Source organism: Leptonotus elevatus, chromosome 19, assembly GCF_054856555.1.
Source record: "Leptonotus elevatus isolate MCC_2025b chromosome 19, RoL_Lele_1.0, whole genome shotgun sequence".
Taxonomy (NCBI): Eukaryota; Metazoa; Chordata; class Actinopteri; order Syngnathiformes; family Syngnathidae; genus Leptonotus; species Leptonotus elevatus.
Genome location: NC_141257.1, coordinates 13,098,600 through 13,124,550, shown reverse-complemented (window position 1 = coordinate 13,124,550; position 25,951 = coordinate 13,098,600). Strand labels below are relative to the sequence as shown.

Genomic DNA, 25,951 nt, shown 5'->3' with positions numbered 1-25,951 from the left:
AATTAAGAACGATTTTTGATTCACAATGATTTGATTGACACGGATTTTTGCTTCAATCTATAGATGTGCAAAGAATTGTAATGATCTACTCCAGTCTGACTCACTAATGCTAATTAGAGCGCTTATCACTCAAAAGAACGGCTCCACACTGTAAAAAAATGACTTTTATTGGAATAACTTGATCGTGACTTTTTCCTTCTACTCTCTAATGTGGCTACAACTTAACAGTGTATTAGACCGCGTGGAACCACACTGCCCCTAATTGGCCAAATCGGGTACAACACGAACAGCGCTCCAAAAAGGCACACACAGAAAAAGGCAAGACAGTATAAAATAATTTAAATAAATTCGATTTTGTGACATTTAAAATCGATTCTGAATCGTACTAAATGAGAATCGATTTTTTACAGTCTTGCCACTTATGCCATTTCCAGCTAAAATTAATAACTTCACTTTTAACACAAAATGTTGACAGGGTGTGATACATTTCTAATTAACTGTACTCTTTCTTTAGCATAAATGTATGAAATTATTAAGTTATTACAGTATTAGTGCTACCTGTACATTTCTTGTACACTATTCCTGTTTAAACCTTGCATCTGACCGTTACTTAAAAATGTAAATATTTGATGTACAGTAAATTAACAGGAAAACCGACCTCAAATATTTATTTCTTTGAACAACAGTAATTACCAGAGGTCCAAATCATTGATGCTTCAAAGGAACCATAAATCGAACAAACCTTAAATATAAGGCCCCATATTAGGCAGTGTATAAGTGTGAACAGACTTAGGCCCCAAAGATTCCTCGGAATGCCTTTTAGATGGAATACAATATTTACAATTCATTAAAACCAGCATTTTTTTTCACAGCAAAAAAATATTTTTTGCCCATTAAAGACATTACACTACACGCAACTACATATACAACATACAAAATAATAAAGTCAGTTCTTTAAGACTAAAATGACACAGATTTTAAAGGCCTCACAGCTAAACTTTGTTTACCAGATCAAACTAGTTTAGCCTGAAATTCTTTGGTTTTTAAGACGTTTGCTGCGTAACTGGACATTCTTGCGCTTCTTCTCGTATCCTACCGAGCGATCTCTCCCGCTCCTCCTGCTCGTGAATGGAATTCTGCACTGTTGTTTTGCCGTGCTGCTCCTTCAGGTGGCGCCGTAAGGCGGGCTTGTGGGCGAAGCGGGCGTGACAGTACGCGCAGCGATGCGGGCGCTCGCCGCTGTGGAGGTTCATGTGGTCGAGGAGCGTGGAGCGCTGGGTGAAGCCCTTGGAGCACAGGGGGCACTGGTGGGGTTTGCCGTTGCCCCGGTGCAAGGACATGTGTCGGTTCAGGTTGTAGGAGTGGTGGAACTGCTTGTCGCAGAAGGGGCAGGCGTAAACCTGGTGAGCGGAGCAGTAGTGCATGGCGAGGGCGTGAGTCGAGGGGCACGTCACGCCGCAGTGCTCACAGATGACGGGCCCGGTTACGCTGGATGTAGAGCCCACCACGGCGACGGACTCGTCCCCGCCCTCGCTCGTACCGGCATTGAGCCGACAACTCCCCTCACCGGCATCGCCAGACTCTTCCACTGGGAAATGTGTCAAACTATTGGCAGCCAGTGGCAAAGACTTATCCCCCTGAGTGTCATCTAGATTCAAGTCCAATCGCGGAAGGTCAACTGAGAATAAACTTCCCGTCTTGAGCCCCTCGCTGAGGTCCATCCCAAAGCCGCCAGCTGTCCCTGCGAGATACCACAAATCTTGGGAGGCTGATTTTTTCTCCTGGGATGACACCCACCGTCTCCTCTTGAAACCCCTCCCCGTTGCTCGCCCTCGGCCACAGCTAGGTTCAGATAGCCTGTGTCTGAAAGCACGCAGTCCTTCCCTTGAGAAGCCGTCAGTGTCAGGGATTTGAGCTGTTGGATTCAAGTCATATTCGCCACCCTCTCCTGCAACCTCCTTGTCTGCTGCAGGGGAACGGGCATCCCTATTCTCATCAATGGGAGCGCCGGCCTCTTCCTCCTTGACATTGTTCTGCTCTTCATCAGAGATGTAAACTTGGAACATATCACGTTGGGCATCTCCACTCTGGCCTGATGCATTATCCTGTGTCAAAAATAGAGACATTAGCGTAATATTGGAAACAACAGTGTTTACACTACTATTATGGTTCTTAACTCATTTGCTCCCAAAAACATATAAAAACTTCTTTTTTTTTATGCTAGAGCATACAGAAGGCTTTGATGCAGCCTCTGACCTGAAGCAGTCCCTTAAAGCAATGGATGGACAAAATTTACACATTAACTCATTCAAATACAAAAATGTGCAAGTATGTTATTTTGATACTTTGTGCTTCCCTCCCAAAAACGTATTTATACGTTTCTATGTTGTTGTTTTTATGCAAGAGCATACCAAAGGCTTTGATGCAGCTTCTGACATGAGGAGGTGGCTTAAAGCAATGTTAGTTATTACTAAAACACGTCCAGCAGGTGGCAGCAGAGTATAAGAGATCAACCAGGGCCATGTTGCAAAAAGCTCTTTTACCCACTGGTATAAACAGATTTGTGCTTAATTATGAAATTTAGCTATATTCTAATGCTAATTGCTGCAAAACGGAAATAGATAGAAATATACTTTTTTTTCCTGATGAAAGAAGAGACTCTAATCTTTCTTTTGGTAGGTTCCATGTTTTTATAGCAATAGAACACAATATTCTATGGGCTTTGCAGAATCAGTCAAAATCCAGTAAAACAGCCAGGAGTGAAGGGGGTTGCTTCAGTGAAAATGGCTGGGAGTGAATGAGTTATGTAATGTAATTTCCTATGCACATTCACCAAACCCTCCTTTATTGAAAAATGAACTAATCTTCCCCCCCCCCCCCCAAAATTCAAAACATAGGTATAAGGCAGGGGTCAGCAAAAGAGCCATTTTAGGCCAAATAAATCACCTAAAATGGGCCTGGAGTCGCTCAACATTTGAAGATTGTGATGAAGGAAACTGTGTGTTTATTATTAGACTGATGCAGTGGTTCTCAACCTCGGTTCTCGAGTACCCCTATCCAGTCTGTATTCCATGTCTCCAACAGCCAACACAGGTGTTTCAAACGATCAGCAAGCTCTGCATGAAGCCTGAAAACTGTGTTGGCTGATGGACACATGGAAAACAGGCTGAATACGAGTACCGGGGTTTAGAACCAATGGTCTAATGTACTGAGGGCCCAAGAGCTAAATTAGAGCTGCACCACAACATAAAAATATGAGCGCAGCATCCAATACGTACACATTCATTTTCTTCTTCCTTTCCTTTTTGGATTTTTGGGGTAAATTTTCAGATTTAATTTTTCATACATTTTTAGACTTTTCTGACATTTTTGGCAATTTTATGTACAATTTTTCTACCTCTTCATTTTACGGAAATTTTTAAAAATTTATTTTTTACATGTTTTCATGACTTTTTTGCTACCAATTTTCTGACATTTTTGTGGACATTGTATGGTCATTTTTTATTTAGTTTTTGGACATTTTTGTGGTTACTTTTTAAATATTTTCTTTCCTGTCTTTTCTTAAAATAAATTTTCTGTTCATTGACATATTATGGTAATTTTCTGATTTTCCTCTTCTTGGTCATTTTTTTGGTAACGTTTTTGACATTTTTAGATAATTTAAAAAACGTTTTCATCTATCTGTCATCTCTGTTTTTCTGACAACGTAAAAATTTGGACCCAGACCATTTTTTAATATTTAATTATTAATTTTAATTCATTTTAAAGAATATTTTATCCAAAAAATAAAGCAAAAACCAGGAGTGAAGGGGGTTGCTTCAGTGAAAATGGCTGGGAGTGAATGAGTTATGTAATGTAATTTCCTATGCACATTCACCAAACCCTCCTTTATTGAAAAATGAACTAATCTCCCCCCCCCCCCCCCCCCCAAAATTCAAAACATAGGTATAAGGCAGGGGTCAGCAAAAGAGCCATTTTAGGCCAAATAAATCACCTAAAATGGGCCTGGAGTCGCTCAACATTTGAAGATTGTGATGAAGGAAACTGTGTGTTTATTATTAGACTGATGCAGTGGTTCTCAACCTCGGTTCTCGAGTACCCCTATCCAGTCTGTATTCCATGTCTCCAACAGCCAACACAGGTGTTTCAAACGATCAGCAAGCTCTGCATGAAGCCTGAAAACTGTGTTGGCTGATGGACACATGGAAAACAGGCTGAATACGAGTACCGGGGTTTAGAACCAATGGTCTAATGTACTGAGGGCCCAAGAGCTAAATTAGAGCTGCACCACAACATAAAAATATGAGCGCAGCATCCAATACGTACACATTCATTTTCTTCTTCCTTTCCTTTTTGGATTTTTGGGGTAAATTTTCAGATTTAATTTTTCATACATTTTTAGACTTTTCTGACATTTTTGGCAATTTTATGTACAATTTTTCTACCTCTTCATTTTACGGAAATTTTTAAAAATTTATTTTTTACATGTTTTCATGACTTTTTTGCTACCAATTTTCTGACATTTTTGTGGACATTGTATGGTCATTTTTTATTTAGTTTTTGGACATTTTTGTGGTTACTTTTTAAATATTTTCTTTCCTGTCTTTTCTTAAAATAAATTTTCTGTTCATTGACATATTATGGTAATTTTCTGATTTTCCTCTTCTTGGTCATTTTTTTGGTAACGTTTTTGACATTTTTAGATAATTTAAAAAACGTTTTCATCTATCTGTCATCTCTGTTTTTCTGACAACGTAAAAATTTGGACCCAGACCATTTTTTAATATTTAATTATTAATTTTAATTCATTTTAAAGAATATTTTATCCAAAAAATAAAGCAAAAAACTTAAATATGTAAAATAATATTAATTTTCTTTATAGAGATCCAAAGGGAGCCAAAGGAGAGGGACTAAAGAGCCACATGTAGTTGAGTTTGCTGTTTAGGGTGCTTTCCCTCACTAAATTGAGTGTGGTACCTCAGAGGTGGCAAATCCAGGTCCAGAAAGTAAAAACCCTGCCACAGCTTGGCTTTAGCCTCTGATGTTAGCTAGCTAGCTAGCTCCTGGGGCTAAAGCCAAACTGTGGCAGGGTTTTTACTTTATGGAGTTGGAAACGAAGATCCAAAAGTTTGTGTTCATCATTGGGGTCATTTGAGCCATGCTTTGTCTGGTCCCTCACCTAGGACCTGTTTGCCATGGGTGGCCCTACCAGGGGCATGAAGCCCCGGACAACATAGCTCCTAGGCTCATTGGAACACGCAAACCCCTCCACCACGATAAGGTGATGACTCACGGAGGGGCAAATTTACCTGGAGGTGGGGCTCAAAGGCGAGCGTCTGGTGGCCGGGCCTATACCCATGGGGCCCGGCCGGGCACAGCCCAAAAAGGCAACGTGGGTCCCCCTTCCCATGGGCTCACCACCGGTGGAGGGGGCCAAAGGGGTCGGGTGCCCAGTGAGTTGGATGGCAGCCAAAGGCGGGGGCCTTGGCGGTCCGACCCCCGGCTACTGAAGCTAGCTCTGTGGACATGGAATGTCACCTCTCTGACAGGGAAGGAGCCCGAGCTGGTGTGTGAGGCTGATATAGACTAGATATAGTCGGACTCGCCTCCACACATGGCTTGGGTTCTGGTACCAATCCTCTCGAGAGGGGCTGGACACTCTTCCACTCTGGAGTTGCCCACGGTGAGAGGCGCAGAGCAGGTGTGGGCATACTCATTGCCCCCCGGCTAGGCGCCTGTACGTTGGGGTTTACCCCGGTGAATGAGAGGGTAGCCTCCCTCTGCCTTCGGGTGGGGGGACGGGTCTTGACTGTTGTTTGTGCTTATGCACCGAACAGCAGCTCAGAGTACCCACCCTTTCTGGAGTCCTTGGAGGGTGTGCTGGAGAGAGCTCCCTCTGGGGACTCCCTCGTTCTGCTGGGGGACTTCAACGCTCACGTGGGTAATGACAGTGAGACCTGGAGGGGCGTGATTGGGAGGAACGGCCCCCCCGATCAAAACCCGAGCTGCGTTTTGTTATTGGACTTCTGTGCTCGCCACGGACTGACCATAACGAACACCATGTTCAAACACAAAGGTGTCCATATGTGCACTTGGCACCAGGACACCCTAGGCCGCAGTGGGATGATCGACTTTGTAGTCATGTCATCGGATTTGCGGCCGTATGTGTTGGACACTCGGGTTAAGAGAGGGGCGGAGCTGTCAACTGATCACCACCTTGTGGTGTGTTGGCCCCGATGGGCGCGGTAAGATGCTGGTCCGACCAGGCAGACCCAAACGTATTGTGATGGTCTGCTGGGAACGTCTGGCAGAATCCCCTGTCAGAAAGAGTTTCAACACCCACCTCCGGCAGAACTTCTCCCTTGTCCCGGGGGAGGCGGGGGACATTGAGTCCGAGTGGACCATGTTCCGCGCTTCCATTGTTGAGGCGGCCGATCTGAGCTGTGGCCGTAAGGTGGTTGGTACCTGTCGTGGCGGCAATCCTCAAACCCGCTGGATGCCGTCAAGCTAAAGAAGGAGTCCTATTGGGCCTTTTTGGCCTGTGGGACTCCGGAGGCTGCTGACAGGTACCGGCTGGCCAAGCGGAATGCGGCTTCGGCGGTCGGGGAGGCAAAAACTCGGACATGGGAGGAGTTCGGTGAGGCCATGGAAAACGACTTCCGGACGGCTTCGAGGAAGTTCTGGTCCACCATCCGGCGTCTCAGGAGAGGAAAGCAGTGCGCCATTAACACTGTGTATAGTGGAGATGGGGTGCTGTTGACCTCGACTCGGGACGTCATGAATCGGTGGGGAGAATACTTCGAAGACCTTCTCAATTCCACTGACACGCCTTCCTTTGAGGAAGCAGGGTCTGGGGACTCTGAGGTGGGCTTCCCTATCTCTGGGGTCAAAGTCACTGAGGTGGTTGGAAAGCTTCTCGGTGGCGAGGCCTCGGGGGTGGATGAGATCCGCCCGGAGTTCCTAAAGGCTCTGGATGTTGTGGGGCTGTCGTGGTTGACACGTCTCTACAACATCGCGTGGACATCAGGGACAGTGCCTCTGGATTGGCAGACCGGGGTGGTGGTTCCCCTTTTTAAGAAAGGGGACCGGAGGGTGTATTCCAACTTTAGAAGGCTCACACTCCTCAGCCTCCCAGGTAAGGTCTATTCAGGGGTACTGGAGAGGAGGGTCCGTCGGGAAGTCGAATCTCGGATTCAGGAGGAGCAGTGTGGTTTTCGTCCCGGCCGTGGAACAGTGGACCAGCTCTACACCCTCAGCAGGGTCCTCGAGGGTGCGTGGGAGTTCGCCCAACCAGTCCACATGTGCTTTGTGGAGTTGGAGAAGGCGTTTGACCGTGTCCCTCGGAGAGTCCTGTGGGGGGTGCTTCGGGAGTATGGGGTACCGAGCCACCTGATACGGGCTATTCGGTCCCTGTACGACCGATGTCACAGTTTGGTCCGCATTGCCGGCAGTAAGTCGAATTTGTTTCCTGTGAGGGTTGGACTCCGCCAAGGTTGCCCTTTGTCACCGATTCTGTTCATAACTTTTATGGACAGAATTTCTAGGCGTAGCCGAAGCGTTGGTGGCCTCACCATTGCATCTCTGCTTTTTGCAGATGATGTGGTGCTGTTGGCTTCTTCAAGCCGTGATCTCCAGCTCTCACTGGAGCGATCCGCAGCCGAGTGTGAAGCGGTTGGGATGAGGATCAGCACCTCCAAATCTGAGACCATGGTCCTCAGTCGGGAAAGGGTGGAGTGCCCTCTCCGGGTCGGGGATGAGATCCTGCCCCAAGTGGAGGAGTTCAAGTATCTTGGGGTCTTGTTCACGAGTGAGGGTAGGTTAGAGCGGGAGATCGACAGGCGGATCGGTGCAGCGTCTGCAGTGATGCGGACGCTGTATCGGTCCGTTGTGGTGAAGAAGGAGCTGAGCCGAAAGGCAAATCTCTCGATTTACCGGCCGATCTACGTTCCTGCCCTCACCTATGGTCACGAGCTGTGGGTCGTGACCGAAAGAACAAGATCCCGGATACAAGCGGCCGAAATGAGTTTCCTCCGCAAGGTAGCCGGGCTCTCCCTTAGAGATAGGGTGAGAAGCTCGGTCATCCGGGAGGGACTCAGCATCGAGCCGCTACTCCTCCGCGTTGAGAGGAACCAGTTAAGGTGGCTCGGGCATCTGGTTCGGATGCCTCCTGGACGCCTCCTTGGGGAGGTGTTCCGGGCATGTCCTACCGGCGGGAGGTCCCGGGGACGACCCAGGACACGCTGGAGAGACTACATATCTCGACTGGCCTGGGAACGCCTTGGGATCCCGTCGGAGGAGCTGGCTGAAGTGGCTGGGGAGAGGGAAGTCTGGGCTTCCCTGCTAAAGCTGCTGCCCCTGCGACTCGACCCCGGATGAGCGGAATTGAAGACGGAACGGAGCTGCATTTGCCACCTCTGCAAGTCCTATACATCGCAATGTACCAAATTTCTGAGATAAATGCAGTTTGTTGATTGGTCAACATTTGAAGATCCTCCTTTCACAAGTTAAAACTCATGCTGTTGTGATGCCATGCTGCTTGTGTTGATGATGCAGCAACACACCACATTGTAGAAGTGGAGAGCCAGATTCAGCATTCCAGAGTGGAAAGTTGCACTGTATTATACTACTTGGTGGAACATGGCTGTCAATTGGGAACACACACACCTTCACAGATGTTTTTTCCACCAAAGGACTGCCATTATGGTGCTGACTGCTTTGCTGTGTGCGGTTCTCTTCCATCAAGTGTACTTCTAAACTACGCACGGGGGAAGGTCGGCTGCCAAGGGGTGATGCGATGGAATGAATGCTGCCGCTGACAATCACAGGCTGAGGCGGTCTCTCCTCTGTAGTTATCTGCGACATGTGGAAAAGAAAATAATGAGAGCTCAAATTGATTGCAAATCGGCATAAAAAAAAGAATGAAGAGATCCCACAAACGTATACAAAATGACCATTAGCAAAATATGTGATTCATGACACCAGGTTCTGGATCAGCTGACCTCCAAAATTGCTGGATTCTTTTCTCTCTGACATAATGATTTCAGTAGGCTTTTATCTTTGACTCCTTTAAAAAATCAATAGGGTCACTTATTTTAGATTGGTTCATTGATCGGCTAGGTTGACTATTTTCTGTTGAACATCATTCGGAATCAATATGGTGCTTGCCTGCAGGTAGAGAAATAATCATATAAAGCATGATGGTCCCTATAGAAAGCAATACAAATTAAGAGTGCAACTGTCGCTCATAAAAGGTTTATTAACCAGATGAGCTCATGTTTAAGGTAACACTAACATTCTTAACTGTCATAAACGTGTAGAACTATCCATCCATCCATTTTCTATAGCACTTGCCCTCTAAAGGAGGTTGTGAGTAGTCAATCCAGGACAAATATAGACAAACATTTACACTCACATTTAAGCCTTTGGGCGTTTTGGGAGTTTTCAATTAGGCTAAAAGCATTGGAATGTGTTCTATAGGAAGACATTCTAAATACTATTTCAACTGCAAATAATAAAACAAAAACAATCATTTTATTACATGACTTTTAGGGCAATTTACTGTATTTTTTTTTATATATATATATATTTTTTTAAAGAATATTACACTGAAATAAAACAATGGTAGTGTTTTTTTCTCTTTTAGCAAAAACAACTTTGGGTGACTAACCTTCAGTGGATTAGGGGTTTTCAGCTGCATGTACTTCTTCAGAGCATCCCTACAGCGCTCTACAATATATTCCATCTGCAAGTAACTTGCGGCAGTCAAATAGTTGACTATCTCCTCTGGTTTAAATTGTAGAATACCAGTGTAGCAGGACTGTAGCAAATCACACATGACTGAAGAGCTGTGCAGCATTGACACCTGGACATTTATGAGAAAGAGAGCATTGTTTATCACAGGACAGACACAATGGCATTGTGCAAATTGCCATTCCTTATCTACCTGAAGCTTAGATGAAGGGTTGAGGAGGAACTGGTCTCTCAAGAAGGGTGAGCAAGCAGCAAGCACTACCTTGTGTCCCCTGAATGTTTGGTTGTTGCTGGTCAATATGGTGACATCACAAAAATGCTGGCGAAATCTCAAAGAATTCATGTGTTTGAGGGTCATGTCCCCATGGCCGGGCAAGCGGAAACACAGCATCTCCATCGTGTCTGAAGAGATGGAGCATTTAGGTGTCACTTTTAAGCAACTTCATTTGCAGATGACTGCACATGAGTTATATATTGTCGACGTAAAGCACGTGTTATAACAACACTCGGAACACTTGGAAAGGAATACAATATACAGTGTACTATGGAATTTAAGATGTGATAGCTAGCATAAAATACATGCTGACAAAAAAGAATAGTGCGGTATAAACAATAATCTTTGCAAAAAACAACAACAAACATATATAATCCAAATATAAATAAGTGAGCGGCAATGAAAAGTCAGCTAAATTCGGTGTCTCCAAAACCATCAATTGTTATGATAAACTGCAAAGAGAATAATAAATGAGGTTATTGATCAATGATTACTATTTTTACACCCTTCCCAGCTAATCCACGCAGTACAAATAGCAGCTAGCGTTAGCAAACAGGTTAGCTTGTTGGCATCTGACCACTCACGCACAAACGAAACATCGTCACTTTATCGTGTTGCAGTTTTTAACTTTGAATGCACTTACCTCCCCCTCTTATTTCGTCGAGTTTTCCAAACCGATGTAGTCACTCGGCAGGCGCTGATTTATTTATTTATTTTAGTTCCAGTCTTCTTCCTTCCTTTCGCTGCTTGCTGCTCAAGCCAGACTGTTTACTTTACGACCTGTCTGGATGAAAAGCATCCCGTGACAACAGCAAACTTTGAGTCGGTTATATGGTTCGGTTTACGCTATGGTCCTCCTTAAGCGCGATGGTGTATACTGATTTCTGATCAGCGGGTTTTAAAATCAATAACGTCGAGTGGGGGCGGGGCTTGGAGTGTGACGTAGGCACGTTCACGTACGTTTACGCTCATTGGGAAAAATGTCGGCGTCTGAGCCTGCGACAAAGGTAGTAAAGAACACACATTACGCCAGGAAAAAAAGATGAATACATTTGAAAACACACTGTTATGCATAGCGAAACATGACGCTTAAAGCATAGGGATGTTAGAATGTGGCAGCGTTTTATGTGTTGGTTACGGGAACTGTTTGCTGCCAAGTTGTGCTAAACTGCTAGCAATTGTGATTGTTAGCAAGTAACAGTGCTGTGTTTAAAATGACTGTACTACGATGTATGTGATCCCGTTTATCTCAGATATTCTTTTTGCGTTTCTGTTGAGATCGTGTTCTTTTATCTATAGGGTAATTCATCCCATACAGTTGTATGGATCTGAACTCGTCGAGTCATAAACGTGGTCTAATTGTACATTTGACAATGTTTTGTATTTTTGTTTTCAGTCGCTCTTTAGCTGTGATGCCTTTGTGCACTATTGCTTAAGTTGGGTCCTTTTGAAAAAGGGATGGTGGATGGATGTTTTGCTCGATTGTGATGAATGGGTTGCTTTACTGATGGCGGCATTTGACGTAAACACCAAGTCGGTCAGCCATTGGTTGAAATATAAACATAATGGCAGTCGATGGCAATATATTTGTGCACGTTTAATTACTGAACTTTTATTTGTCGTTGCAGTGATTTTGCATCTAAACTGTACTTTTTGTGTTTTTCTCCTTAAAATATTTCAGTTTTCAAATGAGTTGTATAATTTTTAGGTCACATTAAAGTTGGAAAAAGTTTGGTCTTACTTTTTACATCACAAAAATCTGGCACTTGATTAGGGGTGTGTGGACTTTTTATATTCACTGTACGTCTCCATATGCACACAACAAATCAATAAATTGACTCAAAAAAATAGATGAATTGTTTTGGATATTGTCTTGTTTATTTTCCAGGAGTCTCTAGAAGAAAATGTCTCAGAGGCCATAGCTGGCCCAAGTCAAGTCAAGGAGGGTATGTACCCAATTTCGTTTATTTTCTCTGTGTAATAGGTGAATACTGGATACGTAATGTATTTGTTTCAATAAATTACTTTTTACCTTCATATAATGCAGATGTCACCATGGATGCCGTTGCCAGAAAAACAGAGCTAGCAGGCGGTTCTCAGCAGCCTGCAAAGGATGTAACCAAAAACGGGGAGGATGGAGCATCCTCACCACTGAACAAACCACCTCCAGGTGATATTTTGCTTGTGAATGTCCACAATTTACTACATTAACATCATTTGTACTAAATTTGACTTCTCCCTTAAAGGATATGCAGCCAAATCCATACCCCTACCCGTGACCTCCTCCTTGTTGGCCTCCTCTCCTTCTACGTCTACGACGCAATCCCCAGGCCGAGCAAAGATGAGTGTTTCTGGGCCTGTTAGTAGTAAACCTGTCCTGCCCTCTGCACCTCCATCGTCGTCTTCTCCCTCTCCCTTATCGGAATCACCCAAAATCCATCGGGCACGTAAAACAATGACCCGGCTTCCACCAATGCAGGTAAATATGCTTCATGTTTGTGATATAGGACCTTGTGCTGCATCACATCGCAAACTAGTTCATGCGTCACGTGTCATATGTTCATGCTGTTGTAACCTGAGGAACCCCCCCCCCCCCCTATGTTGGTGATGAAGTATTTGATAACGCTCTAACTCTACTTTACAATGTGTCTTTGTGAGCCAATACTACACACACATATATCATATGTGGCATATTCTTATTATATTCATTAGCATTTTTGTAACTAACTACTTTGTTATACAGAGGAGCCAAACTGACACACCCACTGCGCCTGTGATTCCATCAGGGTCATCCTCTGACACTGATACTGGTGAGCATCTTTCATCACTTGGAATAATATACAGAAAATTCTGTTTTGGGATTACATTATCTCACATACAATGTACAGTGACATTTGCTCACAACTCTTTTGCACATCCATTACTGTTATCCAACTTCCAAGGCAAAAAATATTGGTTAAAACTTAAACTGTGCAATCTTAGGAGCATTAGAATCTAGGGATGTAACGATAACGGCAATATCTTGATATCGCAATATTAAAACTGCCACAATATATTGTCGTCGTCATGTCACAATATTAAAAGCAGAACATCTGTTAAAAATGTCAAGTTGATTTTCATTTGTGCAGTTCCAGCACCCTCTGGTGGTTAGTTTTTTTAATGCAGTTTAATTTTCACAAGGCAGGTTTTGGCCCTTCTATGTTTAAAATCCACGCTAATCGTCAAATGAAAGGGAATGTAATATGCTTGTGAATCGAGTCAATATGTGGAGGAATTCAATGTGTGTGTGCATTAGCAAGTAAGTGTCTCAATATTAAGTGTTATCAGAGATTGTAGGTTGTTTATGTGCATTGCTGTTATGTGCAAAAGCAAAATATTGTGGTTTTTTTCATTTACAATATCATGACCATTTTTAATATCGCCATCCTCCCCACAATATCGTGATAATTATCGTATCGTGACATTTGGAGATCGTTACATCCCTATTAGAATCTAGAGGTTCCATATTTTAATATGTCAGGAAGATAAATTAATAAGTGTCCAGCTCTATATCCACTTGTCACTATTACAGAAATCCCCATAAACCACACAGTCACACTGCACACAACACAACCCGATGACAGATACCAAAATATCCTCGTTTGTTTTGCTGTCATTGTGAAAATAAATGATAAAAGTTATGTCTCTTTCTCAACAGTTGCAAAAAAAAGAAAACTTGGCCAATTATCTTCCAGCTCTCCTGAGAAGTGTGAGAGCTTTTCTGACAGTACACAAAAGACGGTAAGTCAAAGTTGGAAAGCTACACACAAAATTTGTAAATGACTTGAGTGGTGGATTGGTTTAGAAAGCCATGTAATTATAAAGCCCGCCAAGTGAAAGGACAACACAGGAATTGTTTCTTTAGTGCTTTAAAGGGATACTTGACTCATTGAGCCATTTTCAGCAGTAAAAAGTTAATATTTTGTCCAGAATGAATTTGATAACTTCATTATTTTTCTTGTACAATTAATAACTTTAAAAAAAATGATTTTTTCCACTTGCTGTCGACTGAAGATGACATCACCTGTAGTCCAAAATCTTCTGGAATAGGGTCCCGTGACCGTAATGGGGACAAATGCTGCAGAAAAATGTGTATGGTCAATATTTTTACAGTATTATTGTCACGGTAAAATGAGAAGTAATTGTTTACCTTTATGGTACCAACACATCTGCAAGTGTGAACAACTTATGGTAGCGTTTTTCTGTGATGAATAATCTGTACTGCTACTTATGGGCTAATCATTATTGATTTTGGTAAATAGTTTGAAGATGTTGGTGGAACAGAAAGGCAGAATGTTCAAGACACAGAGGGCTCCGTGAACATGTCAGATCATGTAAGTGAGTTTTGTTCTACTTGGTATTAAAGTTTCCAATTTAGTAGATTATCGGTAACAGCTTACTGTTCCTTAAATGTTTGTACACTTAAAAAAATGGGATAGACAATATATTTTTGGGTATGCCTTTTTAAAAGGTCACAGGCCATTCTTTATAGTTCATTCAAGAATTAAAAATTCAACGGATGTCTTGTGAAGATGGTGATGTGACTGCAACATCACATGCATTGAACATGTTTTATCAGATTGAACATTCTTCTCAGGAATCAGATTCTGAATCGCAAACAGACACACAGATTCAGATCAAGTCTGGAGAGTTTCCATGGAAACAGGTGGATCAGGTGAAAAACAGAAACAGCGCTGATGTGCTGGAGACAGTTGGAGGTGAGTGGCATAAGCGCAGTTTCGAGCCATTAAATCTGTTTTGCACCAACAGTAAAATTAGGAATTATTATTTCATTTGATTGTTGTCTATTTATAACCAGTGCTGTAACTAATATCTAACTCATGACCAAAACTTCCGATCCCCAAAGATATTTTTTTTACACAATCAATTAAGTGAGGTTTATTACAAGTTCAGCTTTAGGCTATTGTAACATTACATGTGGAACTAGAACTATTTTTAATTGTTTTATGTCCCAAGAATATCACATGAATAACAGCAAGCCACTTGTTCTGGTATGCTTTTTGCGCTTTTCAGATGGAAGGTCCAGTGAGTACACAGAGGTTCCCTTAGATGCACTGGACATTGCTGCTGCCGATAGCCTGACACTCTCACCTCATCATGGTAGGTTTATAGATTTAGGACATGTGTCTTTTGTCATGAGGACACTGTTAGAAACACATTAACATTTAACATTCAGAGTGAAAAGTGTCAAACATCACAACTAAAATCGTCTTACTCAAAGATAATTTGGGTTTAAATGGTGATTGACTATGTTGAGGTCCTGGTGATCAGTAATTGTAACCTGCAGTTTTCATTTGAGCTAACTGCAGTAGTATTATTCTCAGCCCCCTCATTCAGTCTTATTACCAAATAAACGATTGTTTACACGTACGTAGACTTTAGTTTGTTTGAAATAATAGAGTTTTCTCCGATCTTCTAATTTATAATGTTACACCCATGGAATTGTAGGGAAAGTATAGTGTCATTCAACTGGTCATCAAAATTAGGGGTGTGAATTGCCTAGTACCTGGCGATTCGATTTGTATCACGATTCTATTCGATACCGATTAATCTTGATGCAAATCTATAAATTGATTATTGCGATTTTTTTAAAATTCAAATTTAGAAAATACCAATCAGTAAACTTGTACATGTGCACTGTAAGATTTGTATGAAAATGTATTTATTTATATGAAAATTCAGGCTTATAACTGAGCCACTGCATTTAACAAAGAGGTTGTAGTCTGTTTCATGTTTGAACAGCACTGAAATAAAAATATTAAGGCTTAATGTTCCATTAATATAACATTCTTCCATGCTTAATGTGTAAATCCTAACCCTAAGTAAGACGTTTTGTTGAATATTCCCATAAAAAAAATGATGTCGGCCGCATATTGAATCGATTCGAGAATTGCGCGCTGTAATATCGTGATATATTGCCGAATCGATTTTTTCTAACACCCCTAATCAAAATGTATGCTTACTGGGAAATTACAGGAATTTAGACAGCTCACGCACCTGTTATAGATTTCTTGCATTCCAGACAAGAATTCCTGAGATGTGATTTATCTGCTCAATATGTTGTTTATCACACCATCAAGCTCAAGACGAGAAGCAAAAAAGTTAAACATTTTTGAATACCATAATTTCATGAGAGTAACATGCATTTCTTGTTAAAAAAAAAAATATATATATATCAAAGAGGTGTAATCTGTAGAAGGACAAGTAAAACTGTGGAAATGAGTGACGAGGTAGTTGCTTGAGTTGACAGCTTTTAATGAGCACTCGAGGACAGCAGCGAGGTGACAGCAGTTCAGGGCTTTAGGACGACTTCTAGTGATAGATAGAGTGCACCATGTTAAATGTTTATGTTAAACATTAGTACTGGTACCAATGTGTTGAGGATTAATAGTTGATGAATATGTCAGACTGTACTAGAGTATTTTAAACTGTACCATTAAAATGTTAGTAGATTGCCATGTCCCCTTTGATAAATCACACAAAGTAGAATCTTTATTTGGGAAAAAATATTTGTCTAATGCATCAGGCTTTTAGCATGGATAACAGCAATTGTGAATTATACACGGGATTTAGAAATCCGACTTTTGAGGGGTGATTTTGGTGAGCAAGTAAGTTGGCATACAGTACCTGGTAAGTGTATTTACTTGTTTATAGCTATTGCACTGTACCAAGTTAGCAATAGTGTTTAGCATTAACCAAAGTATTAATCAGGTCATTACCTCAGCTCTTAGGCATTGTGATGTCATTTTCAGTCGACAGCAAGTGGCTGTACGAGGCAAAATGGCCACCCTCTAAGATGGATACAAACAGGTGCATTTTTCTGCTCAATTAATTTTCCACAAACACAATATTGATCAAAATACAACACAGTGACGGTATTGTCTTAATTCCCTGACTCGGTCAAAGATCAGTGCACTGATTACAGGTGAAAAAAAATCCCAAATATCGGCAGAGGTGGCAAATCCAGGTCCAGAAAGTAAAAACCCTGCCGCAGTTTGGCTTTAGCCCCAGGTGCTAGCTAGCTAGCTCTCACGGTGCTTGTTTACCTTTTAGCTAGGTAGCATCAGGGGCTGAAGCCAAACTGTGGCAGGTTTTATCGGCCAATACGATAATAGCCGATTGGATCAGTGGAAAGTCTAAAATCGTGGGCTGTCTTTGTTACAGAGGGAAGTGATGGAGGGGACACGGAGCGACTGGAGGAGCTTCCCCTTTGCAGCTGCAGGATGGAAGCGCCTCGTGTTGACAGCACCAACCACCGTGTCAGCAGACAGTGTATGGCTACTGAGAGCAGCAATGGAGAGGTTTGTGGCAACTTTCTTGTGTATCCTGCAGGCGATCCCATCATTTAGGATGAGCATGAAAATTACGGTTTGACTAAATACATTTTCTGCTAGTTCATTAAACTGTTACCCAAACTTGCAAAACAGATCATTATTCACATTATATTCACATCTGCTAATGTCAGAGGCAGAAGATGAGCACATTTCCTCATTATAGCTAATAACCCTGATACTGGCATGTCCTCATTTAGAGGGGTGATAAAAGCTTGAGAATATCTTTCTAACTGCCATTCTTTTGGGTAATCTGCCAGCTGAGGGCTTGCACCAATGTGACGACCAAAGGAGAGACCATGCGTCCATCGAGCCGGGTGCCCCTTATGGTGCTTTGTGACACCCATCGCTCCCACATGGTCAAACACCACTGTTGTCCTGGTTGTGGTTTCTTTTGTTTAGCAGTAAGTAAGCAGCAGCTGCTGTCATTTTCAAATCGGCGTTATTTGTCCATGCTCATCCCCATTTTCTTCTTCGAGGGAACATTCCTTGAGTGCTGCCCGGACCAGCGCATCGCCCACCGTTTCCACCGCGGGTGCGTCACGGTACTCGGGGGTGGGCGGAGCAGGCTAAACGGCGGAATGCTTTTCTGTCCCCACTGTGGCGAGGATGCCACTGAGGCCCAGGAGGTCACCATGCCTTCCTTCAGCTCTGCGACAGCTTCCGCAACCATGGTGGTCACCATGTCGGCGTCCTCCACCACCACACCGTCTTTGCCGCCAACTGTCCCTTCGGCGCTCTCTCTCACAGCCTCCACGGGGGGGATGAAAGACGGGAAAATGCCTGAAAGGCCTGTCAGGTATGGTTCCTTGCGGGCTCGCTGGTTAGCGGTTATTTAGTATTGTTGGCTCAATCAAGATTTTCTGTGTTAGTTTGATTTACAACATGATACAGCATTCTATTGATATGGGGAAAAAAGCTGTACGAATAATTAGTGCTATAAAAAGTTGTATGTGATATTGTAGAGCAGTGGTCCTCAATGCTGGTCCCCGGGGACAGGTATCCAGCCTGTTTTCCATGTATTCCACAGCCAACACAGCTGGGGATCATTATCGGGCTTCTCCAGAGCTTGCTGATGATATGACTCACCTGTGTTGGCTGTGGGAGACATGGAAAACAGGCTGGATATTGGTCCACGAGGACCAGGGTAGAGGACCACTGTTGTACAGATTAAAGTTGTACTATTTATATACTAATGTTGTATTTTTTTAAGGGAAAGCAAAGCAATGACAGAAAAGCAGTTTTTTTGATGAGTACCGGTAAAAAAAAATTATAATAATAAAAATTTTTTTTAGATAAAAAGTCATGTCCAGTGGAAAATGTCAAATAAAAGCTGAGTGTAGGGTTGACATTTAAGCTGTAGGTGGCAGTATTTCACATTTCAAACTGGTGCCAACTTCCCCCAAACAAATGAGTGTTAGGACATGAAACTAACATGAAACTAATTTATTTGCAGGCCTGATTCATCAACATTTAGTGCTTACATTTCTTGGCAAAGTAAAAAAAAAAGAGATGAACGGCTTTAAGTAAATAAACAGATTAAGATCAGACATGGGTTGTAAAATGTGTTTAATGCTATTTTGGGTGTCTGGGGATTTTTAAAGGCAATCAAACAGTGGTAGATGAAAAAGAAAAAAAATGTATTAAACATGATTGAAAAAAAAAATCATTTTCATATCTAGCGTACTTCTTACCAACAACTGCCTTCACCAGTGCACGTATGCGCAGCCATGGAATGGTGACCCTAACAGTAGAGCAACAGCAGCCGCCCCAGCCTGTGCCTTCAACTGCATCCGCCACCACCGCGCCCCCTCCCGAGGAGGGAGTGGACAGCGTGGGGCCGTCGGTTTGTATGCCAAACGGGAAGGCTGTTAGCCCCAGTGCACTTCCATCAGGACCCAGCAGGGCGGCACTACAAAAGGCAATTCTTACGCAGGATTCCGAAAGGTTTGCTCTCAAGTGCAGTATTACTCTTTCTGTCAGATATAGATAAAGAGAGATTTTTTTCTAAATCTATGAAAATTGTTGGGGAATTTCCTCCTAGGAGAAAGAAACTTAGGTTCCACCCACGCCAGCTGTACCCTGCTGCCAAACAAGGCGAAGTCCAGAGAGTTCTGCTCATGCTAAGTACGTTGTAAAAGGTCCTGCAACATTGTGGTATATAGCTTTGGATACTTCTTTGTAAAAGCGAATGTTTTGTGTGTAATGTGTTTATCCAAGTGGAGGGCATTGATCCCACATACCAGCCTGACTCTCAGAATCGACGCTCTGCTCTGCATGCTGCCACTCAAAGAGGTCTTTTGGAAGTCTGCTACATACTTCTGCAAGTGTGTGAGACCATTTATCTATCTCTGTCTTTCTGTCCATCTAGCTACTGTAGCTATATAGCTACTATATCTATCTATCCATCCATCCACCTAATCTAATCTAATCTAATTTATGCATTCATCATTTCCACATTTTGTGCCTTCCCTAAACGATCATCTTTTACCGGCAGGCGGGTGCTAACATCGATGCCCAGGACAAAGACCTGAGAACGCCACTCCTAGAAGCCATCGTCAACAATCACGTAGAGGTGGTTCGATACCTGATCCAGAATGGAGCCTGTGTCTACCATGTCGTGAGTATCTTTTGTTGTAAACGTTTGCATTTGGTCAAGATTTATTTAATTTATTCAGTTTTTGTTTTTTTGTTTGAGGAGGAGGATGGTTATACTGGTCTTCACCATGCGGCCAAACAGGGCAACCTTGAAATTGTCAACATACTGCTGGAAACAGGGCAAGTGGATGTGAATTCACAGGTAAAGAAAATTTAAGCTGAGCTATGAAATACAGTATAGGGGGTCTTCGATATAAGACGGAGTTCCATTCCCATGGCAGTGATTTAACATGTTTGCATGCAAAGAATTGTAGTCTATTGCTACGCTACGCTAATGTGGTAGTAAAGTTATAGGTTGTGTTCACACAACAGATCAATTCCATTTTTTTTGCCAATATTCAACATGTATCAGATTTTTTCCATGTATGCTCAATAGTACACTTCTGCTCCCCCCTCAAACCCAACCTGGGCCTCTTTTGTATGTGGATATAAATCAGATATGTATCCAATGCATTTGCGTGCGTGTTCACATTAGAAGTCCCATTTGTATTTGGAATGTGAAAGAATATTAAAAGAAACATAACATAAAGATTGGATTTAACAAAAGTCCGAATTGGGCATCACACCTCTGAAGTATGAACTTGACCATAATTGTAGTAAATATTTGTATGAAAGCAATTCTTAGCTTAAGTATTAAACAATTGAAAAACATTCAGTGTAATAAAGAATTCCAAAACTTGTAACTTGTCTTAATGCATTTAATCGCTATTCAAACTCTTATTTGTATCTGTCTTTCTCTTAAAGAACATCAACAGAAAAATTATGAAAGCTCAAGCATTTACCAATTGTGCAATCAGGAAGCAAATCTATACTTTCAAATTACTCAATTGTGTTTGAAGGAATAAATCAACATCCACTACAACCACTTTTATAATCATATCTTACATTTTTTACAAAATGCACGGCGTCACTCATGCATACAAGAACACCACGCTGACACATTTTCATGACTCATCTCAGGATAACGGTGGTTGGACGCCAATCATCTGGGCTGCAGAACACAAACATGTGGATGTGATCAAAGTGCTGCTGAACCGAGGAGCTGACGTTACCATCAATGACAAGGTGATCTCATATCTCAAACTGGAGGCTTTCCAAAAGTAAAAAAAAAAAAATTGTCATAATGGCTTTTGTCATGTTATAGTTCAGTACATACATACATTGCTGTACTAAAGTATTTGTGATATGTTTTAGTAATACTTTGACTTCATCTAATCATTTATCCATGTCTTTATCAGGATACAACCAAAACATGTTGTCTATATGTATTTACACTGCATGATGGTGAATCATCATTTATGCATTCATCATTCACTGCGCCACTATTTACTATTTTTACTATTTCAAAAGACTTTCACACAATTCTGTTTATTTCTTGTTTAAGTGAACAAGTCTCAATCTGGTACAGACAAAACAAATTGCGACTAGTTGTTGTAGAGGATATAACTAATAATAATAATAAATAATGCTTAAAATATCATCTTTCCCCATTAGGAGTTGAATGTATGTCTCCACTGGGCAGCTTATGCAGGAAATTTGGATATCGCAGAAATGGTGTTGAATGCTGGTTGTTCCCTTGCCTCAGTTAATGTGCATGGCGACACACCACTCCATATTGCCGCAAGAGAAGGCTACTTGGATTGTGTCACGTGAGTCGTTTTTTTAGCTACATTATTATTCAGCTAAATCATCAAAACACTTATTAGGTTGTCTAATTACCCGATGAAATGACTTTAAAAAAATAAGTATGATAATAATAATTGTGTTTTCACTTTAGGTTGTTTCTCTCAAGAGGTGCAGATATTGACACTATTAACAGGGAGGGAGACACGCCTCTCACCCTTGCACGCCCCGACACGCCAGTATGGGTTGCACTCCAGATCAACAGGAAGATACGAAGGGGGATAACCAATCGTATGCTTAGGACAGAAAGAATTATATGCAGGTTGGTCTGTTGACATTTCAAATGGGCTACATATCAAGGAAATGTTGCTATGTTCTCTTTCTGTTGTGGGCTTCTTTGAATGACATTTAAAAATGAAATTTTTCATTTTTCTTGCTTACTCATTGTTGCCGTCCCAGTGACATTGCCCAGGGCTACGAAAATGCACCCATTCCATGTGTGAATGCAGTAGACGATGATGGCTGTCCTTCAGACTACAAATACGTTTCAGAAAACTGTGAAACGTCAGCAATGAACATAGACCGTAACATCACACATTTACAGGTAAAATCGATGACTGCTATTTTGCTCCAAAAGAAGATGAGCTACTTGATGACGACATTTGTCACGTGTTTCCTCAGCACTGTGGCTGCACTGATGACTGTTCTTCTAGTAACTGCCTCTGTGGACAGCTCAGCATCCGTTGCTGGTATGACAAGGTAAGACAAAATCAAAATGTATCAGGTTTGTGATCCAAAACTGTTGTAATGAAAATAATGTGTTTTTTTTATTTTTTATATTAGGTGTGTCAAAATTCCTTTAATGCCACTAATTTTTTTAACGCCCGATTAATGACCGCCCCGTACTTGGAAAGCCTGTACTGGGGAAATTCCAGGCGCAGCACAGCAGACACGTCCACGTCAAAATTGAGCAGTAATAAATGTAATAATTATGCATATTTTTGTGGAGATTGGGGTCAAGTTGTATTTTACAAAAAAAAAAAAAAAAAGCAGAATTTTACAAGTTACTTCATGATAAAGATTAGATCTCTTTGAGCTCTTAATATGAAAAGAAAAATGCACTGAGCTGTCACCAATGTCTTACAAATGCAATTATGCCATCTAGTGGCAGAAAAATGACCTCAACACAAATCAATATCACACTTTTTTACAGTACAGTAATACATCTTTTTAATTTTAACAACATTTTATGAATTATGAAATCACTGTATCAATGACTAAAAGATGTTGCCATATTTCTATTAGTTTAACATTTGTTTCCACTTTTATGTTAACAAGAGTATGAAACCTAGAAAAATCTTTTATTGTACATTTCATTGTACATTTAATTACGATTAACATTTTTAAATGCCTGACACCCCTAATATATATATATATATAAATGTATATATATTTATTTTACAGGATCAGCGGTTGCTTCAAGAATTTAATAAGATCGAACCTCCCCTAATATTCGAATGCAACATGGCCTGTTCTTGTCACCGTACATGCAAGAATAGGGTGGTACAGGCTGGCATCAAGTAAGTATTCAAAATAAACGCTGACCAGCCACAAGATTCACTACACCTTCACATTCTATCACCCAATACGTAGCCCAAGGGTGGAGTCAATTAAATCATCAATGACATTGCATATAACCTGAATAAACTGTTGTTAATTTTATGATTTTGAGGTTGTTGTTTTTTTAATTTGCCAGCCTCACATTCAATCCATTGAACTATGTTCCTCTCATTCCCTCAGAGTTCGCCTTCAACTCTACAGGACCGCGAAGATGGGCTGGGGCGTGCGAGCGTTGCAGGACATTCCTCAGGGAAGCTTCATCTGCGAGTAAGAGAGGACCATCCACTCCCTTAGGTCTCTTTGCCACTGGGAGTTTGATGTTAAAATATCTTTATTCCACGCAGATATGTTGGGGAGCTGATCTCAGATGCTGAAGCAGATGTTAGAGAGGATGACTCCTACCTTTTTGATCTGGACAATAAGGTAATATTGAGCACACAAAGTATCCTGCTCAATTCAGGTCTAACACATCCTGTGTTTTCTCTGAAGGATGGGGAGGTGTACTGTATTGATGCCCGTTACTACGGGAACATCAGCCGCTTCATCAACCACCTTTGTGATCCTAACCTGATCCCGGTGCGTGTGTTCATGCTGCACCAGGACCTGAGATTTCCACGCATCGCCTTCTTCAGCTCCAGAGACATCCTTAGCGGCCAAGAGCTGGGGTGCGATTTGTTGAAATGCATGTCACCAATATATAACCGCTATTTGCTTATTGTCACCAGCACTTCCATTTTTTTCTTCATTGAGAGAATCAGAAATGAAATACTCTAGCTGTTATGTCCCCTACTACACTCTCTAGTGACAATTATGTAATAAGTTCTAATACAAGAAATGTATCATTATCATTGTGGAGTAATTAGCATGTTTTCCGAGTGCTTGCATGATAGTTGCCCTGCGTTAGACAGGTAGCCAGTCCAGGCTGTAGCCCGCCTCAGTCAGCCGGGATAGGCTCTAGCTCATCGATGAGGTCAAGCCAGACAGAAAATCAAGGGATGGATAGCATATAATAGGGTTGTGAATGTGTACTTTTACTTAATATTTTACCATTTAAAATCTCACTGTACTATATTTCCCTTGAAGTAAGGGTGCACCGATCACAATTTTTTTTTAAAAAGTCTGACCTGGCAATCCCGATTTTTGCCGATCTTGATTGATTGAACAAGCACCATACACCTTTAGAGTTCCAATCTTATTTTATTGTAAAACATTGACCAATATCCGTGAAATAATACAAACGGTTTGTTTTAACTGCAAATTAAGTATTTTTGCGCAATAAAAATGAAAAGCCTATTAGTCATCTCAGCAGAAGAGGACAGTGGCTGACTTTTTCAGACCTCTGAGGAGGGAGATGAGATCGGTGGAAAAGATCAGTTTATATTTAAGGGCTCGGCCGATCACCGATCCCCCAAAACTAAGGAAATCGGGGCTGATAAATCAGCCGGCCGATCGATCGGTGCACCTCTACGTTGAAGCCTTGGTTACTCGAAGTCATTTTTAATGTACTATTCCAATAAGTAGCGGCACCTTTAGCAGTAGGCCAATGGTGCCTGCCATAAGTGATCATATTAAAATTGCGATGCCTGTGCAACTGACTAGATTTCATAGGTTACCAATATTTTAACATAACGAAATGTGTTTTCCTCCATAGGTTTGACTATGGAGATCGATTTTGGGACATTAAGAGCAAATACTTTACCTGTCAGTGTGGCTCGGAGAAATGCAAACACTCAGCAGAAGCCATTGCTTTGGAGCAGAGCAGATTGGCTCCACTGGAGGCCAGTCTTGAGTTGGGAGCAGACTGTGGGTTGACTATTCCCAGCATTTAACAACAGAAATAGGAATTTGTCTTTCATATGATGCTTTTGATTGTACGGTGCTTTTTTTTTTATATATATAAACTTTCTTCAATGGTATTTCTTTTGCCACCAAATCACTGGCTGATTTTCAATGTCACTAAATATTTCCTCCAAGCTAAGACATGTAACAGTTTCGTCGAAATACCATTTTTGTTTACATAATGTATGCTTGTTGTTGAACAATGTATATTTGACAAAACAGGTTGTAGCATTAATATGTCACCCATATTGTATTTTTTTCTGTGGTTCTAAGAAACAAACTGCTTTTTTGTACACACTCTGGAAAACCAGAAATGAAATGACCTGTCATGGATTGGTGGCATAGCATATCCATTTGTGTTGCCTTTTACTGTTGTTATTTTCTAACTCTTTTTAAAATATACAGTTAGAGTAATAAATTTGAAGAAATTGGAAAACGATTCATATTTGAATGTTTACAGGTGTGTTGGCCTATACAAGTGAGGAACCACGCTTAAATTTGGGTTATACATGCCATCTTTGATATAGTCTAATGTGGTTACATAACATGCTTAGCCATTGCGATCGAAGAAAGCCAGAGAGCATCGTACAAATAAAGATGACGTCGCCATTGTTATGTACGTACCACTGTCCACTGTTTCGAAATGGGCAATGAATCCTTAGTTTCCAAAATGACGTATTTAATATTAACACGCAATGAAACGCGCACTGCTAGCACTACTTTCTGTCCAGAGTTATTAGTAAATTAACATAAAAACAATTACTATTAACAAAAGATTTCTATATGTACGTTTTCC

The 25,951-nt window shown here is 41.5% G+C and overlaps 2 protein-coding genes across 5 annotated transcripts; one reads left to right on the top strand and one right to left on the bottom strand.

The window, feature by feature from the left end:
- Positions 1-146: 146 nt before the first annotated feature.
- Positions 147-10,943, bottom strand: LOC147158043 (uncharacterized). Of its 2 annotated transcripts, none has more exons than XM_086063031.1 (5): positions 10,668-10,943; positions 9,944-10,152; positions 9,668-9,862; positions 8,665-8,853; positions 147-2,105 (listed from the first exon to the last, which is right to left on the bottom strand). In XM_086063031.1, exons 2-5 carry the CDS (start codon positions 10,145-10,147, stop codon positions 1,044-1,046), a joined length of 1,650 nt encoding a protein of 549 aa, XP_085919157.1. In that variant the 5' UTR covers positions 10,148-10,152; positions 10,668-10,943; the 3' UTR covers positions 147-1,043. The 2 variants fall into 2 exon arrangements, with proteins under 2 accessions (XP_085919157.1, XP_085919158.1); XM_086063032.1 differs by having other exon boundaries at positions 8,764-8,853.
- Positions 10,922-25,583, top strand: ehmt2 (euchromatic histone-lysine N-methyltransferase 2). 3 transcript variants are annotated; one of them, XM_086063030.1, is made up of 27 exons: positions 10,922-11,031; positions 11,913-11,970; positions 12,072-12,194; positions 12,271-12,503; positions 12,768-12,834; positions 13,722-13,804; positions 14,326-14,397; positions 14,661-14,781; positions 15,098-15,184; positions 17,249-17,385; positions 17,676-17,819; positions 17,895-18,214; positions 19,129-19,362; positions 19,460-19,542; positions 19,636-19,742; positions 19,913-20,035; positions 20,114-20,215; positions 21,034-21,138; positions 21,568-21,722; positions 21,851-22,018; positions 22,156-22,300; positions 22,378-22,455; positions 23,161-23,276; positions 23,497-23,583; positions 23,661-23,739; positions 23,806-23,981; positions 24,968-25,583. In XM_086063030.1, the coding sequence occupies exons 1-27, from the start codon at positions 11,005-11,007 to the stop codon at positions 25,143-25,145; spliced, it is 3,408 nt and encodes a 1,135-aa protein (XP_085919156.1). In that variant the 5' UTR covers positions 10,922-11,004; the 3' UTR covers positions 25,146-25,583. The 3 variants fall into 3 exon arrangements, with proteins under 3 accessions (XP_085919156.1, XP_085919155.1, XP_085919154.1); XM_086063029.1 differs by having other exon boundaries at positions 14,643-14,781; positions 20,117-20,215; XM_086063028.1 differs by having other exon boundaries at positions 14,643-14,781.
- Positions 25,584-25,951: the final 368 nt, after the last annotated feature.